Raw genomic sequence first — 22808 nt, 5'->3', positions numbered from 1 at the left:
GAATCCTTTTTAAAATTGTCTTGTTAGTAGCGATGCTATTACTACCCAAGCGTGCTACATATATAACATCTCCACCCAACCTTCCTATATAGGCTTGGCCTATATACAACCCCTTACATACCATCTTCTCTCTGGAGTGTGGGTCTCTCGCACGATCTATGTTATGACACCTAAGAAGTAAAAGTGTGATTAGACCCCTTACATGCCATCTTCTCTCTAGAGTGTCATCTCCCAATCTATGTTATGATACCTAAGAAGTAAAAGTGTGCTCAGTGTGATTAGACTAGACGTACAAACACCCAAATGGTTCCCCCCCCCCCCCCCCAACAAAATGCCATGGACAAAGGCGAGGGATTTATGGTGGAGATTTAATTCGCTGTTGACTCCATCTACATGCTGACAAAAAATTTAGGCTCCCCGGCATCGCGTCGCGACTCGAACCCCCGACCTCCCACTCCCTATCCAACCCACCTATCGCGATTTCCTGAAAGGGTAGTGACGATAGTACTATAAAAATCTTCCCCCCCCCCCCCCCCCGTGTTGATCCAATGGTCCAAAGCCCCCCTGCCACGCCGATAAAGTGCCCTCGCCGTAGATCTCTTGATGGCCCTCCCATGTCATTTATAGACGAGACAAGAACCCCCCCCTCGTCACTAAGTGACACCTCCATTTGGAGGTGGGATCAATGGCTTCCGATCACCGGTTGATCCTGACCGTTGGATTGCCTACGGAATGCAAAAGATTCCTACTTTCTCGGATCCGGGACTTGAACCCACTACCCTCTCCCCCACGGGATCGACTCTAACCATTAGGCTAACGCGCGCTCGTTGAAAGGTGTGTGAGGGATAAGTTTATAGATCACGGCGTCGCGGACAGGTTTACACGTAGTTCACACCTAGTTCACATCGAGTTCGCACTGAGTTCACACCAAATTTGGTGTGGTGTGCAGGCCCTCCCCAGTTCACACCGAGTTCACACCAAATTTGGTGTGGTGCACATATCTCCGAGTTCACGCATAGTTCACACCTAGTTTAAATGTCAATCGAATGGCCCGGATTGCACCCGCCTCGCGACGCCTACTATGGGCCATTGATCCCACCTCCCTGGGGAGGTGTCATTTAGTGACGAGGCCCCCCCCCCCCTTCTCTCTCTCTCGCGCACCCCTGGACTGCTGTTCTTTGGAAAACAATTGCATAAGTCTATATAGCTTATTAGAGCGCTCTCTCTCTCTCTCTCTATCGCGCGCGCGCTCGCGACGCGGGTCATTTCACAGCGATGCACAGAGACAGTAGATCGAATTTTGAATTCTTTCTTGATGATCGACTATCTGTGTAGAGAGTATCAGCTGCGTGTTTTGGACGATGTTCGGAGATGGCCCCCGCGGGCATAGGCATGACGGGTGCTCGCCATTGCCCCTCGGAATGGACGCCAGCCCTGCTCCAACTCGATGGGTAAAGTTAGATTTTCTGCTGAGAGAGAGAGAGAGAGAGAGAGAGAGAGAGAGAGAGAGAGAGAGTCTCAGGTCCTGTTACTTTGCAAAAAGGGAGAGAGAGAGAGAGTCTCAGGTCCTGTTACTTTGCAAAAAGAGAGAAAAAGAGAGGGAGAGTGACCGAGTCTTTACTGATTATCCACCTTTTGCTAGACTGGTGCAAACACCATCTGGCCGCATGATCCGCGCTCTGGTTGGAGTTATTGTGTCATGATAAACTCCTGGGTTCTGGTTCCAGCCTCCAACACTACCCCCCCTGATGTGAGCAATCATGCAGCAAACTCGACTGTGGTAATTTCCCATACCTATTTTTTCATATTTGCCTTCTATTTATTAGCTAGCCAGATGTTTTTTCCGCACTGTATGAAATAGGCTCTGATATATGACATCAACCGTTATAAGACTTGCCATCCTTGGTGCTGATCTGCGAGATTTAGCGTAATGTGAGCCACAACATGAGGCTGGTTGCTCTTTTAGGAAGCATGCATACATGCACAATGAAGGAGAGATCGGTAAGAATGTGTATTGAAGTTAGTAAAGGTATAACACGAATTCAAGGAGAGCAGGGAATTTCTTTGTCATTCTTTGAAAGAGAAGCACTGACTTTATGATGTCGAGTAGAGATAGCTACGCTACTCCATCAAAGGGTCCTGCAAGGAGAAACTACCTTCATTTTTGTATTTTATTCCTACCCAACAATGAGTGGGAGTGCAGTCATCCATCAGATACATTTGGTTTTACATTGAGAATGTGATTCAAGAAAAAAAAGCTGGCTCTGCAGTTACCTCAATAACTGATGGGTGCATAGCTTGACCAATGACAAAGATTCAAGGATTTACATTATAATTACTGTGCTGAAGGTAAGAGGGCATGGAGATTCTCCAGAGCGACCGATGCAATTGGCAAATAAGCATCGGAATGGCGTGTCTTCCTGTTCAAACTGTAACTGATTCCAAGCTATAAGACATCTACTTCAAAAGCCTATGTGAGCCATAAGGAGGCAAAGATTTGCTTAAGCTCCAACCAAGTTCTTGGAGTTGTCCATGTAAGGGAAGTGTAGATCACCACTGTAAAGTACTCTTTTTTGAAACAAAGAAGCTTTTCTAACATTTCCTTTCAGCATCAAACTACTGGATGAATGTAAGAGCCTTTAGCTTATACGGTGTACCATGGAAATTCTCAAACTTAACACTTTCTCCACCTTCTTTGCAATGTTTTTCTTCCCAAAAAGTAGTTTTCAACAAAGTCTTTTTAGGTCCTCCCAGAAGTGATAAAGATGATATCCTCCGTTTTGCCTCCTTCTCTAGTTTCTATCCCTTAAGCTCAAGAGAGCCATGCACGCTCTCATGATGATGCAGGGGATGATGGCTCTCACCACTATGCAAATGATGAGAAGGAGATACCAGTAGCTCCCACTTTTGGGGGCAAAGTTGCAAACTAGTCAAGTTACCAAACAATCTTTGTTAAGTGACTTTTGTTGGAAAGTAGGTAGGGCAAATTGAGTAAGTTTGTATATAAGCAAACCTAGACTAGCACTAATTGGCAGAAGAGGCAGCAGGAGCACACGCTCAATAGGCAACTTCTCAGCAGAACCCCAAGTCCTAGCGTTTTCGCTCCACAGCAACCACCTAGCGTTTTTGGACCAGATCAGCCAGTGGTTTTGCTTTTGCAGATCCCTGGCGACAGAAGACTCAACAAGAAGCCTAGCGTTTTACATTTGCAGGGCAACCGGCGACAACAGAACCATTTTCAGCCCTAGCGTTTTTGATTTGCAGATAAGCCCCAGCGTTTTGCAGATTCACTGCGACGGAACACCAAGAAGCATCAGCGTTTTCAGTTTTCAGCCTTTAGACACCTCAAATCAAGTCCCGAACCTCGCAGATCTCACCTTCCCGCAGCAATTCCTCGCCGCACGGTCAGTTTCCGCAAGGTGTACAGTTTCAGCCCGGAAAACACAGATTTTAGCATCTGCGTTTTCAGCCCGTCGTGTTGCATCGTCGTCATCGACATCGTCACTGACATAGAGTCAGAATTCAGAAGATAAAGATTTGCAGATTTCAGCCCTTAGCATTCTCAGTTTTCAGCCCGTCTCGTCGTTGTCCTCATCTTCGTCGACATCGTCGGCAAGTCCAAGCATTGTAGAGATTTGTGCAATCATAAGTAGACTGCTCTCGCCGTAGAGAGTGGGGCCTTTGGAGGAGGGTTTTACAACGTATCTGGTGTCGCATTCTCTTCTCTATCGCTCAGTCTCATGCACTTTCACGCACAATGTCCATTCACTTTGTTTGTGTCCATTGCACTCTCATTAAGAACGGAAGGCTCTCCTTCCGTAAGTAAAAGGAACCTTGAGTACAGTTCGGAGCACTCATCTTGAGCAAAGTTCATTCATTCCGCTGCACCTAACAATGCTGCTTGGTAGCTATCAACATCTGCATGGCCCTGTCTCTGAGAAAAACAGTGACTCGAAACAAACCTTGGATCCTTCTTTGCAAGTGATCTTAATGGCTTATGCCCTGTAAGACATGAGCGGTTTGCTCTGTCTCCTCTTTCGTGGGACCGATATGCTTTCAGAAAAGCACACGCCTGATGCTCTGATACCACTATCACAAGACAGGTACCACGTGCCAATAGAAAAGAACAGACTGAACAGACTTTTAGCACTTCAGTAACAACTGTTCAATAACAACTGAACTGAGAGAGAGAGAGACGACATGCGACACGGAGTGGCGGAATTCCACCCCAGAGAGTATTGGCCCCAAACCTTGGCGTCCCTTTCGATATTTCTTTATATTACTGCTGATTCGCAAAGTACAACAGCCGGGGAGCACCTCCTCTGCAATCTGCACGCTGAAGAGTGTCAGAGAGGGCCCCCAAGGCTCATATTTAAAGGCCCAAAGCCTAAAAGCATCAAATATGAAAAGCTGACCCCAAAAAATCACTTTCCTAAAATTTCGGGATTTCCCTAAAAATCCGCCGCAAATTCCGGAACGTCCGTACAAGTGCCACATCATCATATTTTGACGTGCATAGTCTTTGGAGTGCTTTATTTTTAATGCCTTTATGTCACTTAGGCCCCATCGAACGGGTTCCGTAAGTTGGTGGGAACTCTTCTTTAAAAATAGGCCACTCGTTATGACTTTGTAAGTCTGTTAAACTTCTTCTTCTTCTTCTGCTGCTTCTTCGTAGGGTTTTGGCTTCTCGACCGGGATCTGCAGGTTGGCTCCGTTCTTCAGTGGCTTTGACATGTCAACAATTTGTTACAGTTCCCAACAAAAGTCACTTACAAATAATAAGTAAAAAATGTCAAAAATAGGGAAAATAGGTCTATTCACTGTAAAAATGCTCCTGATGGGTTCTGATGGAAATGTTGATGATTATGCTGTGTGCAGCCAGAGGATATGCATCTAATCTAAGTGTTTGGACATGCACGGTCTGCGAACAGACTCACAAAAGTGCCAGATCACTTCCTATTCTAGACTTGACTGACTGAACTGAACCCATGTCTTGAAGTAGCTTGTCCACGTACACATAGGGTTAGATGTGTCACGTGACATCCCCTCCTTTTCAAAGTGAGGTACTGGTACCGAACTGTATGGCGTTGAGGGAGATCGCCAAACAATGTTTGGAATCCTATGAAAGACTCTTCGTCGGCCCACTCTGATGCGTGGGTCATGCGATAGTTGAACTTCATAAAGGTCTGCAACGCTTGCTTCTTTGGGCCGTGTCGAAAGCGACACAAAGTCATCTTCAATGCTTCCACTTCGTCTAGAGTCATGTATCTACCTTCTTCAAGAATCTCCGAGGTTGAAAATTCTTGAAACCACTTCCAACACAAAAACATGAACATACCCATTCCATGTGAAGTGACTGCAAAAATTCTTGTCTTCTCTAAAGACTGTGCATGCAATGTAGATGATCAAATAGACGGAGTGCCAACCCGTTCACCACACACACGCAAACAATGAGATCGAATCTTGTGTTTTTGATCTAAATCAATCAACTGTAGCAAATCACAATGGAAATGTTGATGCTTGATGCTCAATCCTTCTTGTGCTCTTTCTACGACTGTGTCGTGCCAAGGAAGAGACATGGAATGTAAATTCTTTGAATGCAAACATTTCATCTTTTCATGAATCATCCGCATACATCCGTGCTCATTCATGAGTGAATCGTGCTCATCAAACAATATGTCATGCATGTGACAAGGGATCACATAAGGACGGTGACTAAAATACAAGAAAGCATCACGAATGAAACACTCGAACAATGCGTGCTGACTAATCATTCGAACACATAATAGTTCCTGTGGGGGTTCTTTGGACCTCGACTTGAGAGCCAAGATCGGTTCTTCCTGAGGGGGTTCTTTAGACCTTGACTCGAGAGCCAAGATCGGTGCTTCGTGATTGATCGTCTCTGCAAGGAGGCTAGCTTCACTATAGAAAGTATTAACTAACCCATCATTCTTGTGACAATCACATCATCTTCATGCAAATCATCATGCTTGTGAGAAATCACATCTTGATCATCATGCAAATCATCATGCTCGTGAATAATCAGATCCATTATCATGCAAATCATCATGCTTGTGAATAATCGCAGCTTGATCATGCAAATCATCATGCTTATCATTATCATTCAAATCATCATGCAAATCTTCATGTTTGTCATGCTTTGGAGAAGAAGAGACTGAGAGAGTCTGCTGCTCATGATTTTGTTCGAACTGCGCTTGCACAATAGAAAAGAGTCGCAACAACTCTTTCATGTGTGGTCACTCTTCTCTTTCCTTGCTTTGTTCTCGCGATCAAATGCTGCTTCTCTTGCTTTGTTCTCACGATCAAATCTTTCCTTGGCTTCCAACCGTGCTTGCTCATACTTACGCTCTATGGTTGCCACTCTTTCTTCGTACTTACGATCAATTTTTGCTTTTCTTTCTGTTGTTCTTGCTTCGCGTTCTAACTTGCTGTCCATAAACATCTGCTCCAACTCCTCCATACGAGTTAGTGCAATCCTTGGCGTAGATCGGGAAGGGGGAGGGTCAGAAAAACCTCCTGGTGGGGAAAATTCTTCTTCGCCAACTCCATGCTCATCACCTTCATGCGAAGTATCCATTCCGCTTTGGGTGATGACCATCCACTGAAGTCGTGGGTTTAAGTCTTAAGTTCACGAGGAACTTGGGTTCTTGTGGATCTTGGGTCCTTGAGGTTCTTGAGTTCTTGAGGTTCTTCTTTAGCTTGCAATCTGTGTTAGAGAAGGATCTTCTCTTCACCCAGCTCTTCTCTTTTCCACGGGCGCACCCCTTGGCGGCCTTGCGCTCACACCAAGCTTGCTTTTTCCCTCTTCACGTCGATTGGCCGGCCGCTAAGTGCACGGTCCGCTCTCAATGAGTGAAAAGAGGCACAAGGGGAGGTTGGACAAGCCCTTCTTTCTTGGGTTTCTTGTCACTCTTCAAAAACACGATTAGGAATCGACACGCCCAAGAGGTCTTGGATTACGTGCGATCGCAACAAGCAAAAGAAATTATGTGGTTCTTTCCTTGAGTGATACAAAACACTGCCAAAGCTCTGATACCAATGTCAGGTGCAACGGAAGTGAACGTTGAACTTTGCTCAAGATGAGTGCTCCGAACTGCGCTCAAGGGTTCCTTTTACTTACGGAAGGGAGAGCCTTCCATTCCTTTAGTGAGAGAGTGCAAGTGATCACAAACAAAGTGAATAAACACTGTGAATGAAGGTGCTGAGACTGAGAGAGAGAGAGAGAAGAGAATACGACACCAGAATGTTGTCAAACCCTCCTTCGAAGGCCCCACTCTCTATGGCGAGAGCGGTCTACTTATAATTGCACAAATCTCTACAATGCTTGGACTTGCCGACGATGTCAACGACGATGAGGATGATGACGAGACGGGCTGAAATCTGAAAATGCTAAGGGCTGAAATCTGCAAATCTTTATCTGCTGAGTTTTGACTCTATGTCGGTGACGATGTTGATGGCAACGATGCAATGACGACGCGTTGAAAACGCAGATGCTGAAATTTGCGTTTTCCGGGCTGAATCTGCAAACTTTGCGGGACCTGACCTTGCGGTGAGGATCTGCTGTGGGAAGGTGAGATCTGCGAGGTTCGGGACTTCTTCTGCGGTGTCTAACTGCTGAAAACTGAAAACGCTGATGCTTCTTGAGGTCTGGTCGCGATGGAATTACAAAACGTTGGCTATTATGCTGCTCCAAAAACGCTAGGGCTGATCTGGGTCCTTGTTGCAAACGCTAGGTACTGCCTTGTCCTGTTGTCGCCAGGTGCTTTGGAATGCAAAAACGCCAAGGCTGATCTGGAGGTGAAAACGCTAGGCCTTGCAACTGGTGCAAAAACGCTAGGGTTGTTGATGGGGGTCCTGCTGAGAAGTTGCCTGTTGAATGCGGAGTTCTATTTGCCTCTTCTGCCAGAAAGTGCTAGGGCTAGGTTTCTATATATACAAACTTAGCAAAATTGCCCTACCTAGTTCCCAACAAAAGTCACTTGAAAATAATAAGTGAAAAATGTCAAAAATAGAAAAAATAGGTCTATTTACTGTAAAAATGCTCTTGATGGAAATGCTGATGATCATGCTGTGTGCAACCAGAGGATATGCATCTAATCTAAGTGTTTGGACATGCACGGTCTGCGAACAGACTCACAAAAGTGCCAGATCACTTCCTCTTCTAGACTTGATTGACTGAATTGAACCCATGTCTTGAAGTAGCTTGTCCACGTACACATAGGGTTAGATGTGTCACGTGACAGATCTTGTCTTTGTCAGCGCAAATTTGAAAATGCTTTGCAAGAGTGCAAGTAAACAGACAGATCCTTTTACACAATGGGAGATGGAGCAAGAGGCTCCTCAGGCAGGTGGAGATGCAGAGCCACCGACACCAGGTACTTCATCCATGGCTGAGGTCGAGCCAGGCCTAGAGCTCGATGATGAGGAATGGGAGGATGTGCATGATGTACAGCCGGCTACTACGAATTGGGAGGCTTCTCAGACTAGTGGATCTTGAGTTTTGAGTCTTGAGACTCTAGAGTTGCGTCTTTAGGACTTCCATTCTCCTTAACTTTTTGTATGGCTGCTTGTCCTCTTTGTAGCATCTTTATGGTATTTGTCACCTTTAGTGTTTTGGTATTGCGGTCATTGCTTGTAGTCTCATTATGGTATATGTCACCTTTGGTTTTTTTATAGTGCCTTGGCGGGCCTTGTTAGCCAAAATTAAGTGAAAAGTGTTATCTCTGACTTCTACTCTTGCAATTATTTGAGAGCTCTAATTTGTAATTACATGTGTTATTGTGTATGGGAATTGTGTTTGTTCAATGTTGTGTATGTACCATCATCCATGGCCGCGGCACCGCACATCCCAATCAAGTCATAATAAGGTTGAATGGTCTTTGAATCGTGTTTTTTGTGGGTATTAGACTCAAAGGACTCTAGTACTACTTGTATTCAAACACATAACGCTAAAAATAACATTATTTGGGTGTTTTTTAAGCCTCTCGTTGTGCGTCGATCCCGTTTTCCCATTCCGCAAGGAGACCCGTCGTCGTTCCCGTTCCGCGTTCCGGGTAACTATGTCTTATACAGCCTAGTACATCACCTTACTGTTCTCTGGTGCTTCTAGTGTTAGAGAAGGACGAACCTTGGAGAATGTGCATTGACTACAAAGCTCTCAACGATACCCAGGATTGACGGCATACTTGACAGGTTGCAGGGTTTGACGTGTTTCAGTCGAATTGACCTGAAGTTACCATGACATCAAGATAGCTCCTGGAGATGTATACAAGACCGCTTTTAGGACATCTTTTGGATTATGCGAGTATTTGGTGGATGCCTTTTGGTCTCAGAATTGCTCCTACAATGTTCAACAAGATGATGGACAGGATTTTTAGAGAGTACAGGTGATTTGTGGGCACGTTTATTGACGACATTATTGTATTCTCCAAGAATGAGGCAGAGCATCGACACCATCTCTTGCAGGTTTTTGAAGCATAGATTGGTGGTGAACAGAAAAAACAACGAATTTTCCTATCCGAGATACACTTTTTGGGGCACATTGTCTCAGCACGTGTACAGATGGACCCGGCCAAGATAGAAACCATTCGAGATTGGCCAGACTTGAAGAATGTACATGAGGTTCGCGACTTTCTAGGCTTGTGCTCTTATTATCGGTTGTTCATTCAAAAGGTCGCGGAGATTGCTTCTATGTTACACCTTTTGACTCATAAGGGAGTTCTTTTTGTTTGGGGACCATCTGAGATTGCAAAATTCAAGGCTCTCAAGGAGAAGTTGACGACTGGTCCATGTGGTGGCAGTCTGGGAGCAATTTCAATGTAGGAAGGCCATGTTGTAGCCTATAGAAGTAGAAGGTTCAGACCAGAGCGAGTAGCTCAAATCTACGAGTAGCGATGATACATGCTCTAACCCAGTGGTGGCATTTTCTACTAAAAGTAGATTTCTTAGTGTTTTCAGACCATCAAAGTCTTAGATACTTTTTGTCCTAGAAACAACTTTCATATAGACAAGTGAGGTGGGCGAACATTCTGTCGCAATTCCACTTTTGGATTGTCCACATGATGGGAAAGCAAAATGCAGTGGTAGACGCATTGTCTAGGAAGCCACATGTATCGGCCATCTCGGCGATCCATCATTAGAATTTTGAAGACATGATGGATCAGTACGCTAGAGATCTAGACTTTGGAGACATCTTTGATTAGTTACAAAATGGGGAGACAGTTTTAGGCTATACTCTTAAGGAAGGTTATGTGCTGAGAAAAACCATGTTGTGTGGCACAAGAGTTGAGGAACAAGGTGTTAAGAGAGTGCCATAATCCACCTTTCGCTGGGAGGTAGCCAAGGTGTCTTCTTTTGTCATTCTTAGATAATCTGTGATGACATCCTCGTCATACTCCTCCGTAAGCCATGTTAAAGTGAAGACTCTTTTGAATTTCAGTCACTTTGTAGGTGCTTACGTGCGCAACAGTAGGGTAGGCCACCATGTCTAGGTGCTACCTTTCAGATAAGACGCGGCCCTTTGTACCTTGGAGACTTCTGAGAAATGTCCTTTCAAAAAGATGATGTCAAATTGTTGTATGAATGCAAGGGCTTGATGGGTGTCCTTGTAGCTTGAAAACGTATCAAACTTGATAGCTTGTCTGTAGCGCGGATAATGTGTCGTGCTCTCTACAGTGTGGGTGCCCCTCAATGCAATGTGCGTGACAATCTCACTCAACAGATGGAAACTCACTCAAACAGAATGAAACACAAAAACAATGGATAACACCAGAACAACAGAGACACAACAGTGGACTAGAACATGTGGACTCGACTATCTCAAAGAACCATGTACAGAATCTGGCGTGGCAGCACACTTAGCTCCAACCCAGGACTCACAGGTACAAATGGGGGTGTCGAGGCTCAGATGTGCAGGGATGGTGAAGCAGTGCTCTGTGCATAGCCTCCCTCTAGACGACTACGTACAAGATAATCGAACTGGCCCAAAACGACTACTCATATGTACCACCATAAAGAGCCACCAACGGCTCATAAACGTCCAGTCAGCTAATACGTCAGGGTATGTCTTTACATTGGCTGGTGGAGCAGTATCATGGCGTTCTAGATTACAAGATTGTGTTACTCAGTCTACTACAGAGGCTGAATATGTTGCAGCATCAGAGGCATGCAAAGAATCAATTGGGCTTAATCGACTAGTAACAGATTTGGGAATCAAAGAAGAGATGTCTGTGTTATATTGTGATAGTCAAAGTGCTATACAATTGGCTCGCAATCCAGTTTATCACTCAAAGACAAAGCATGTGGATGTGAAGTATCATTTCATCAGGGAAATGCTTGAGGATAAGCAACTTCAGCTTGTCAAAGTTCACACCACAGAAAATCCTGCTGATCTACTTACAAAAGGACTTCCCTCAGAGAGCTTTGCGCATTTTCGCAAGCAGTTAGGTGTAGGGTAGTACATCACTTCTCTACATCTCTTGTATATTAGCTTGTATAGTAGCTTCTCTCACACTTAAAGTACCACATTGGAGGGAGGTTGTTGGGGTATAAAGCCCAATGTGGTCGCCAAGGTAAGTGGGCGGGCCGCCAGGTATGTACACATATTCTTTTGTAAAAACCTAATAAGAACTCACTATGCTCGACACATTACAGTAGAGCGAGTTCACCATATCGTCGTGCTCTTCTTCTCGGACTCTCTCTCGCGTCGCACTTCCGCTCGTACTCCTTCACTTTAGTGTACCGAGGACGTCGAGTAACACAGCCATGGCGATGTGCTCCAGCAACTCCATCACAACAAGTCATATTTTGCATCATAGGCAATGGTGAAGACTGAAACTCCTGAGGAGGGGGATACTGTTGTTGTTGTTGATTGTAGTACTGAACGGGAACTGGAGTCTGTGAGTAAAGTCCCATAAACTGCTGAGAAGGACCCGTTGCTGCATGCTGCACTGGTGTACCTGCTCCAGTCCACCCATAGCCCATACCCATCATTGTAGGCTGCGTTGCCCTATTTTGATGTAACAACAATTCTCTAAATCCTTGTAGTTGATTCTGAAGGTCACTAATCACTTGAGACTTTAACTTCAGGGCCTGTTGGAGTGCGAAAATATTGGCATCCCTATCAGCGATGGAGCTCTCAGCAACCTTCAGAGCTCCCTCCATAGCTGCGTAAGTAGCTGCATGCCGCTGGTGTGTGGCTACTAAACGCTCTGCTCCCCGCTCAATGGTGGCAATGGCTTGCCTAGACTCTTGCAATATATCCTCAGATAGCCGAAAAAATGATGTAGAGTCCGACCCTGTGGAAGGTCCTGTAACAGTGTCAGGGTGGAGAGCTGGCAAGTGGTACAGTTGGTGGGATTGGTGTGACAAGTGGCACTGCTCGTGGTGGACTAGGCGCATGCCTCTCTGTCGAAGTAGAGATGGTGGGAGTGGTTGCCGCAGGACTAGGCATAGGAGAAGAAGCAACTGCCGGTAGGACGTGGGCGCTAGTCATTGTGGTAGGGGTAAAAATAGCAGCAGTAGAGAGAGGAACACACACTGTAGAAGCCACAGCTGTGACATGCATAGCGTGATCTGCACCACCTGAACTCACCATCGAATCAGTGGCGACCGTATGCGAGGAACGTCGAACTGGTTGCTTCACTCGAAGCTGTTGGCTTTCCGAAACTGGCAGGGATACTAAAGATTCTACTGTGTCCTTCACTACCTTTGCTCTCTTTTTCTTTGGCTTTTCAGATAGATTCATTGTCTGTTCAATATCTTTCCCTTTTCCTTTAGAGCTTTTACGCCGCATCGCCGCATCCACATCCATAGGACTAACAGGTATATTAATGACCGAGGCCAACATCGGAGCTGCGAAGCATTGAAAGCTAGATTGCACAGATTGCACCTGAGCTCTGAATGTTTTTGCCCGCGATTGTAAAGAGGTAAATAAAATTTGATGAAAGCCACACGGGATGGTGTGGATAAGGCAGTATAGGCCTTCGCAGTGCGAGAATATAGTAGGCACGTCACATTTGGCCTTGGCCTTGCCCTTGCCCTTGCCCTTGCCCTGGCTGACTTTAGGATCTCTGACCAAAAAGTAATACTTGAAAATGGCCCAGAGCTTTTTATTCCTTGCATAGTCAGCATGACTCGTACTAAGTAGCTCTTTGCATGCCTCGATTGTCGCATCTTTCGAAAGTTGTGAATAGGTTCGCGTAGCCGGTTTTACTGCGGGAAAGGTTGTCATCCCCAAAGCGTTACCAATTCGTGTAGCAGTCAGTGGGTGTCCTCGGACTTTGGGAAAAAACTTGAGGAGTGCATGCACCATATCCATGGGAATATCAGAAGGCAGATCGGTGTCTGCTAATGCTGACAGACCTAGCTTGTGTAGCTGGTCTTTTGATAAGACTTCTCGAAGGGACGAATGAGGCTGCTGCAGATGGAAGTTCAGTGTGAACTTGGTTTGGGTCTTGGAAGAAGGAGGCCGAGGAATTTGATGACTCAATACCTGCATGATGGCTTTCCTCTTCTTTTGGTTCTTTACAGCTTCTTCTTCTTCATCCTCTTCCTCTTCCTCTTTGCTAGAAGACTCTGAGTCGGAAGCAGAGCTTGAGTCAGACGCCTTGTAATTTTCATCACTGTGATCAGTAGAAGAAACATCGGTGAGGCCATGGCTGGAGGTATCCACATCCTCTTCCTCTGCAAAACTTTGGGATGTCTCAGTTGGCCTCTCTGGAGAGGGAGCTTTCTTCTTCCTTACTTGTTTGCTCGTACCAGCCATCGTAAAGCTAGCTCTCCCTGGCTTGATCAATTTGCAGTGTGCAGGGTGAACTCTGGAACGCCCAGATTCAGAGATGAGAGATGTAGCGCTATAGTGCTGTAGTTGGAGTATACTATTTCCCAAAAGCTGTACCTTGAAAAGCTTATTACTTGGAAAAGCTTGTTTAAGCAAGAAGCGAGTAGCCTGTACTTTCAAAAAGCGATAGCCAAAGCGATAGCCTGTACTTTCAAGAAGTGATGGAAAAAGTGATCAAAAAGCTGACGATGCAGGTTGACAATGCTTTCAACAAAGCGATGATGGATGCAGGCTGATGATGGGCGATGCAGGAAGAGGAGTTTGGGGATTAGTGAGGATGAGGGATTTGGGTAGGGTAAGGGCGAGGGAAGTAAGGCGGGGGTTGGGTTGGGTAGGGGCGAGGGGTGCAAGGAGGAGGGTAGGGGCGAGGGTAGAGATTGGATAGGGGCGAGGGAAGAGGGAGGGTAGGGACGAGGGTAGAGAGGGAGTAGGTAGGGGCGAGTGGAGTAAGGAGGGTAGGGGCGAGGGGTGAGGGTGGGTAGGGGCGAGGGGGAGGGGGTGGGGGTGGACAGGGGCGAGGGGTGAGGGTGGATATGGGCGAGCGTGGGTAGGGTAGGGGCGCGAGGGGTGGTTAGAGGATAGGGGCGAGTGGTAGAGGGTAGGGGCGAGAGGGGATGGAGGGAGGGTAGGGGCGAGGGGAATAAGGGGAGGGTAGGGGCGAGAATTTAAGGGGAGGGGGTTAGGGTAAGTTAGAGTCGAGGGGGTGAGGGAGATTAGGGCGAGAGGTTGGGTAGAGGGATAGGGTCCAGGGGGAGGGTAAAGGCTGGGCAGATAACCGAGAAGAGAAGGATGCAGTGGTCAGATGCAAGGAGAAGAAAAGTGTAGGTTCTCAAGCAACCAAGCAAGTTTTGGAGTCAAAAGTCCAGAACTCTAATGGCCCCTGCCTAGCTAGAATACTAGCTGCACTGCTTGCTAATGGGACCAAAAGATTTTTGACATACTCCGCCCTATTCTTCACATAGAGATTTTTGTACTGTGAGCCTCATCAAGTCCAAGTCCTTGATTACATGTGATCCCTGTTTTAATCGCCATCTAGGCAATTACACTTGTTCAAATTGAACAAAACCACGACTTTTGGAGACTCCCGAACTGGAAAGATCTTAGTACTTAACAGCAATTAACACTGAGGATAGAAACGATTAGAGGAGGAGTGATTGGACTGCAGAAGTTCACGACAATACCCAATTACCCAGACTTAGTGGAGAAAAGATATCTTAGAGGAAAGGCGGAAACTTACAGACATAGCAGAAACTGAGACAGTAACAGAACACCCATTCTGATGGAAAGATAGTGGGGAGGAGAGAGATGGGACCTAGAACCTACAGATGGCGGAATAGTTGCACACTTTACTCAGAGGAGTAATAGCATTTGATCGGGGAGCCATTTACCAGTGGCAAAGGAACGCCTTCCAAAGTGACTAACTGGACAGCCCCCTGTGGCAAAATCTCCTCTACTCGGAAGGGCCCTTGCCAAGCTGGAACCAGCTTCTTTGCTTTTTTCAAATATTTTGCCTGATAGAGTAGCACTAGTGTGCCTTGCGTTATTTTTGGCTTTCTGAGGTGGCGATCATGCCACGCTTTGCGACGAAGTTGCTCCGCTTGCAGAGCATGTGAAGCTAAACGGCGGCTTTCATCCAATAAGGTGAGACGGGATATAGAAGCAGATTCCATACCCCAACTTGCACGCAGACTGCCCACCCTAGGGGATCCGGAGTTGAACTCAAATGGAGCTATGGCTTCCAAACCGAAAGCGAGTTGAAAAGGCGGTGATTTGTTGTTGCTTTGAAAGATGTGCGGTATGCCCAAAGTGTGCCGTGCATAGCCTGAGCCCACGATGCTGGATGGAGATGACATGCTTTCCGTAGGAGGGCGATCAGAACCTTGTCGGTGCTCTCGGCCTGCCCATTGGCTCTAGGGTATTAAGAGCACGACTTGCGATGAAAAATCTTGTAATTGGCCAGCAAAGTTGAGATCATGTCATTGACAAAATGACTGCCCCTATCACTGGTGATCTCTAAGGGACATCCAAATCTGCATAAAATATTTTCATATAAAAATTTGGCTTCCGTATTGCCAGTGCAATCTACTGTCGCCACTACCTCTGCCCACTTTGTTGCATAGTCTGTAGCCACTAGCAAATATTTGTGATTACTTGGTTGAGCCGGGGGATATATTGGACCCACAAAGTCCAAGCCCCATCTCTCAAAAGGTAGCCACGCCATCGAGACCTGCAGATGACGGTTGGATTGCTTACTTGGCTTCGGCCCACAGCGCTGGCACACATCACAAACCTTAGAATATGCTATTGCATCCTTAAAAACGTAGGGCCACCATAGACCACTCTGTAGAATCTTCTGGGCGGTGATGTGACCAGGGTAATGGCCACCAGTGGGACCATTGTGGGCATCCTCCAGAATATGCTCCACCTCATGAGGCGAGACACAACGCTTTAGAACACCATCTGGTCCCGATTTGTAGAGCTGGCCCCTAATCAGAGTGAAAGGCCTGGACTTCAACAACAATCTCCTCTTCTGCAGTGGAGATGCCTTCTCTGGGTACAGCCCAGTAGATAGAAAATGTAAGACCTCGTCGTACCATTCAGGTGTTGTATCGATTTAAAAAAGACTGCTATCTGGAATGTCATCCGCAATCCCGGTAGCTTCTTCACCTGTGTGAATGCGAGAGAGGTGGTCAGCCATTACATGATGCTTACCAGGACGGAGTACCACTTCAAAATCAAACTCTTGGAATAGGAGGAGCCATCGCCATACTCGACCTGCGACCTGCGGCTTATTAAGCAGATAGCGCAAGGCATGGTGATCAGTAATAATTGTGAAGTGGACCCCTAGCTAATAGTGACGAAATTTTTGTAGAGCATACACTATAGCCAAACCTTCCCTCTTTGTGGTGCTATAGTTGCGCTCTGCTTTGGTGAGTAGGCGACTTGCATAATGTACAGGGCGATCCAAGTTGAACTCTTTGCTAGGTTGAGTCAGCACAGCACCCATAGCCAACAGACTGGCATCTGTATGCACATGAGAAGGTAGGGTCCAATCCGTGGCAACTAGAATAGGCGCTTCAGTGAGGCGTTTTTTGAGGTATGCAAATGCTTCGGCCTCGGGTGTTGACCACTGGAAGGGAACAACAGCACTGGTGAGCCGGGTCAATGGTTGAGCCACCTGTGCATACATACGTATAAACCTGCGATGATAGCCGGTGTGGCCCACAAAGCTCTGAACACCTTTGGGATTTATGGGAGGAGGTAACTTCAAGATGGCCACTATCTTCTCTGGGTCAGGTGCTAAACCTTGAGCAGACACTGTCACAAAACGGGAGCGTACACGAGCACTTAGAAAATCTGAAAATTATAATTCTTTGAAAACATGAGAGAAGGGAGAAGATCAACACAGTATTGGGGACCAGAAGATGGACTGCCCCCCCCCCCCGTTAAGAGTATTCTTTTATTCAGGGAGAATTCTTATACAAGCACGAGAACCCGAGGAAACCCCTCCGTTCTGTAGTCTTAGACCCGAAGGTCGTGCTTTCCCGTAAAAGGCTTGGGCACAAGGCCGTTCCTTCCCGTAAGGGACTTAGGCGCGAAGCCGTACTTTCCCGTAAGGGACTTAGGCGTTAAGCTGTACTTCCCGTGAAGGGCCTTCCCGTAAGACGGGAGATTCCTGCAAAACAAACCATACAAACACGTGACAACAATTCGTATGGCGAATCCACAATAGATACCTGTCGCTCTTGCGCGGGAAAAGCGACTTCCGTGCTTCGTAGTCTCGCGATCTCTTGCGGTAGAGTCTTCTCTTGCTGATGCTGGTACCTCCCGTGAGTGAGGGCATGTGGTGCTTTTTGGCGCTGTTCTACCCGAAATAGGGAGAGAGAATTCGTTGGCTGGTTTTGTTGCTTTATCTTCTAAGTGGCTGCCCACTTATTAAGTGGGCGGCCGGCATATTTTAAAATTGGTATGAACCTGCCCAAAAACTCAATAAAACCTTTCAAGTTAAAACCAATGCATTTCACAACAATTCCCAGGCGTCCCTGGATGCAACCACATGCACGAATGCAATGCAAACATAGATTCCTTGCGGGAAAGCGTCTGCCTTCCCGCGATTGTTCCTGCTTTTCGTAAAAAGCTTCATTGAACCCATCTTTATTCTTGTGCTTGCGTTCTTACGCGTATTTTCTTACTCAGTTCGGATTTCCTCCTTAGCCTACGGAATGCCCCCTTTCTGAGGCACCCGTCACCCATCTTGTGACGCATCAGGGGCACCCGTAACCTGGCCCTTTCCACCGAACTTACGGAAACTCCTTCGCGATGTTTACCGTCACCCATCAAATGACACATCAGAGTTGTCCGTTCCTGATGGCATTTCCTGTAGCTACAATCTTTTAACAGTTCTTAGTGTACACATTAAAATATCCTAATTTCATAAAAAGAAATTAATCATTAAAAATAAGAAATAGTCTAATTAGCAACAGACACCACATGGCCCAACAGTGTGCCCTTGGTGACCAAAAAATGACACTTGTTCGGATTGAGCTTCAAACGTGCCTCTCTGCACCTGAGGAAGATTGCAGAGAGTTGAGCAAGATTCTCCTTTAGATTTTCTACTGGGGTCGAACATTGAGCACCCGAGAAGGTGGAAAAGTCGTCCATGAATATGCGAAGGTGATCAGTAAGCAGAGGACAAAAGATGAGATATACTATGCGATTGAAAGAAGGCGGTGCATTTTTAAGCCCAAAAGACATTCTAGTGCAGATGAAAATACCCCAAGGAGTCACAAAAGCTGTTTTGACTTGGTCGTCAAGATGTTTTCCTAACTGATTGTAGCCGTTGAACCCGTCCATAAAACTATACAATACATGGCCAGCGATATCTTCGAGGACTCTCTCAGTGAAAGGGGTCGGAAATCCATCCGGGATTGTGACCTTATTCAGAGCCCGGTAGTCGACGCAAACTCAAATTTTGTTGGACTACTTCTTTGGGGCAATAACCATAGGGGACAACCATTCTGAGTGCTCTAGTGGTACAATAATACCTGCTTCTTGCATTTTTTCCAACTCGATTTTGATTGCTTCTGCATACTTGGGATTCAGTTTGTAAGCCCGTCCTCTGACCGGCTTATCCCCCTCAACCAGAGGAATTGTGTGGACTCCTAGCTCTGCTTGGATTCCTTCCAAATCGTGGTAAGACTAGGCAAACACATCCTTGAAAGAGCGCATGAAAGAGATTACCAGGTCGAGTAGAGCTGGGTGATCCCATAACCAAGCGGCTAACAAGATGGGCTGATGGTTGTCAGGGCCGCCTAGGTTGACCTCTCTGACTGGGTCCGGCGGTGCCGTGGGCGGGGCTGCATCAGGGAGAGAAGACCGTGCCACCTCTGTGAGCTTTTGGACATTATGAGCTGGCGTCTTATCAATGTTGAAATCAGCATACTCTTCCTGCAACCATCCTGATGGAAGCTCTGCGAATGGTAAATCCTCAGATACCTCAAAAGTGCTCCGTCATGGGTGGAGAGTCAGATGGAGTAGAGGCTAAGGAAGGAGCTGGGGTGTTGGCCAACTCTTGCAAGGGAGACTTTTTCCCCCTTCTATGGTGGGTTATAGGCTCACCCAGCCCGACGGTTTCCACCAAGGGACCCTCTGAAGGATGGTCACCAGAGACCGGTCCACTTGGTTCTGGCGCACTTGGCTGACTGGGATTATTGGCTTCAGGTGTAGCTTTAGGTGTAGGATCAGGGGGAGAGGGTGAATCTGTTGGCAAAGGTTGAAGAGAGACTACATAGCATGGCATCGAAGAGGTAGCTTCTAACCACTGCAGTAAGTCTTCATCGGACCCATCAGGAGGGACCGGCTGCTCCAAGTCAAGGTTGGACTCTACTGACAAAGAGCTATGTTGAACGACCGGATCCATACCTCCTTCGAGACGAATTTGTTGCATTGGAGAGCCAGGAGTATGTATCCACATGGCGTCGTTTCCCCAGTCGTGAAGTGCTTTCGTATGTCGCAACCATGGCCTACCAATCAGCAAGGGATAACCTCCCTCTACCTAGGGAAGATTAACTACCACAAAATCCAAGTTAAAAGTGAAATCTTGTACCTTCAGAGGCACCTTGTCGACTATGCCCACTGGGTAGATTGTTCTCTGATCGGCCAATGTAACAGTGAAAGGAGCAGGTCGGGTAGGCTGTAGACCTAAGGCCATCATAGTGAATTCGGGCATCAAATTGATTCCAGATCCACCATCAACGATGACGCCGGATAGCTGGTGCTCAAGAATAGATACAGTGAGACGAGGACTTTTATAATCAGTGAGGGGAGCAGTTGGATAGGAAATCAAATAAGACTCTGAGGGCTGTATAGGGAGGTGCCCGCCACTAGGCCCTGCCCCGGGTACAGAGACTGAATGACTGACAGGGTGTCACTTCTGAGTGTTGCGTCGAGCCTTAGCATGCCGTATAGTGACACCTGTTGAAAAGTATTTTTCAAGATGGCTTCTGCTGTGGGCTTGGCGCCTTCGAACTGGGCTCCCTTTGGGACCTTAATCTGTTCCAAGTCAGCCACTGCTTCCAAGAAGGCTCCATCAAGGTCAGATAACAGGGAAGTTGGTTTGCTCTGAGCAATTTTGAAGGACTCGTCCTTTGGGTCAGGTAGACTAGATTAAGGAAGTGGGGACTGGCGAGGTGGGCCTGTGGGCAGACTGAGACCAAGAGCTGCTCTTTGTGCCCGAGTAAGAACACCAGCAGGCTCCTCCACTTGCAGTGGCTTAACCACATGAGTAGCAGGTGATGATTGAGGCACGATGTTCACAATAATCAAGTTTATCTTCGGGAAGGTGAAATCTTGCTGGTTCTGAGTCGTGCCTGAAGACGTGGATGCCCTTTGCGTTGGACAATCCTTACTGTAGTGATCCTTCGAATCAAGGCAATGACGACAAGGAGGGGACCCCTCAGGTAAAGGACACTTGCTCTGATAATGCCCATATTCTCCGCATCTGTAGCAGAGTATGGGCCGATTGGAAGGACGAAACGGGGGACGAGGTGGTTGCTGCATGAAGTTGGAGGCTGAAGTGTAGAAGCTTTGAGGGGTTGAGGTGGCATTAGCATTATAAAAACTTTGAGTCGGGAAAGTACTTGACATACCTTGGACAGCAGGGGTACTGAGCAAAGGTGGCATGTAGTTGGGATGGCCGTAGTGGGAAACCATGTTGGATGCTGGTGCTAATCCCTGTTGGAGAGTAGGACCAAGACTTTGTTGTATTTTGTGCAATCCCTTTATATAGTAGCAATCCTTATCTTCATGACCCGATTTTTCGCAGAAGTGGCAATAAGAGCGAAGGGGACCTGTGGAGGGTGTCCTGGAGAGCGGCATGAACTACACCATACCATAGCCTTAGTCTCCTGCTGAGACCCGAGCTCTTCTAACTCTCTTTTAAGTTGATCATAAGCCTCTTGATGTGGAGGCTTCTCCTGTCTGAGAGAGAAGGATCTCTCTTCTTGAAGGGCCCGTTGTAACTTAAGGGCTTCCAGTTCCCTTCGTAAAGAAGTCAAGGGGTCTGATGGACTGTCCACGAGTACAAGGGCAGTATCTAATTGAGGAGAGTCAGTGAACTGCATTCTTGCTCCCTCTATTCTAGTAGTAGTAGCAACAAAGTCTTCCAGATTGGCTTCAGGACGGAGGCTTTCTCTGAGCTTTTGTTGAGAAGTCTTAGGCAGAGCCTTCTCTACCCACTTCTTCACCATGAATTCCCCTGGTTGCTGAGGCAGCTTGGCGACCAGGGACTTTGTTCTGGTCATGAGCTCTGCAAATGTCTCCTTGGGCTGGAGCAACAGGTTGGCCAACTCATCTAGAATCTTCTCTTGATAATCCCCAGGTCGGAAAGCTTCACAGAACTGCTGTCTTAACATGGTCCAAGTAGTAAAGTGGTTTTCAGCAAACTGACTGTACCATTTAGCTGCAAGACCATCCAAGGTGGATGGGAAGAGCACCGGGTATGCATCTTCTCTGTTGAGGCCACAACCTCTGCAAAGAGAGACAAACCTCCGAGCATGGTTGTCTGCATCCTCTGTGGAGAGACCCTTAAAGGTAGGGAACTTGATGTTCACCTTTGCCAGAACACTTGTGAGCTTCTCCATGGCCTCTTGCTCCCGAGTCTGTTGCTCACTAGCTTGCTGTAACAAAATGGGGGAGAGCCTTACCGGAGAAGGTGACCTGGAGGATGTAGAACCGATCGAAGGAATGGAGGTAGCTGTATGAGTAGATATGGGTGATGGGGTTAATATGCTTCTACTGGGCACCAAGGGTTGATGCCGTCTGTGGTAGTACTTCAGAGGACTCAGTAGTGCACTTTGACGCTCCAATGACCTCCTTGTATGTGTCGTGCAGTAACCGCCAACCCCACCAAGCTTTGGGCAAGAAGACCTTCACTTGGGCAAGACGACCTTCACTTGGTTGAACCTTGGTCTAGACTCTACTAGACCAGGGCGAGTGACTAGACCACCTGGCCAGGACCAGGACGAGGAAGGACTAGACCAGGACGAGGACTAGGTGGACCAAGGCGAGAGAGGAATATACCAGCAAGGCGAGAGACTAGACCAGCTAGATTAAGCTGTCAAGGGTGAAACTGCACAGGCGAAGCGAAGAAACCAGCTACTCAACAGAGTGAGACTTCAGTTGAGGTCCCACCGTGATCGCCAAAATGAGAGCACCTGTAGCGCGGATAATGTGTCGTGCTCTCTACAATGTGGGTGCCCCTCAGTGCAATGTGCGTGACAATCTCACTCAACAGATGGAAACCCACTCAAACAGAATGAAACACAGAAACAATGGATAACACTAGAACAACAGAGACACAACAGTGGACCAGAACATGTGGACTCGACTATCTCAAAGAACCATGTACAGACTTTGGCGTGGCAACACACTTAGCTCCAGCCCAGGA

The 22808-nt window shown here is 46.9% G+C and overlaps 1 protein-coding gene across 2 annotated transcripts in view; it reads left to right on the top strand.

The window, feature by feature from the left end:
- Positions 1-1182: 1182 nt before the first annotated feature.
- The window catches only part of LOC147419638 (PX domain-containing protein EREL1-like), a 67322-nt gene continuing 45696 nt past the window's right edge, over positions 1183-22808 (top strand). The window contains exons 1-2 of one of the 2 annotated variants that reach the window (XM_086505457.1): positions 1183-1451; positions 1643-1780. In XM_086505457.1, the coding sequence (XP_086361583.1) occupies positions 1362-1451; positions 1643-1780 (228 nt within the window). In that variant the 5' untranslated portion in view covers positions 1183-1361. The remainder of the gene's footprint in view (positions 1452-1642; positions 1781-22808) is intronic. The other variant, XM_086505458.1, reaches the window with a different exon arrangement.

Source organism: Adiantum capillus-veneris, chromosome 29, assembly GCF_014529385.1.
Source record: "Adiantum capillus-veneris isolate H3 chromosome 29, ASM1452938v2, whole genome shotgun sequence".
In the NCBI taxonomy this organism is placed as follows: domain Eukaryota; kingdom Viridiplantae; phylum Streptophyta; class Polypodiopsida; order Polypodiales; family Pteridaceae; genus Adiantum; species Adiantum capillus-veneris.
Note: the sequence above shows the minus strand (reverse complement) of the source record. Positions and strands in the feature narration are given on the sequence as shown.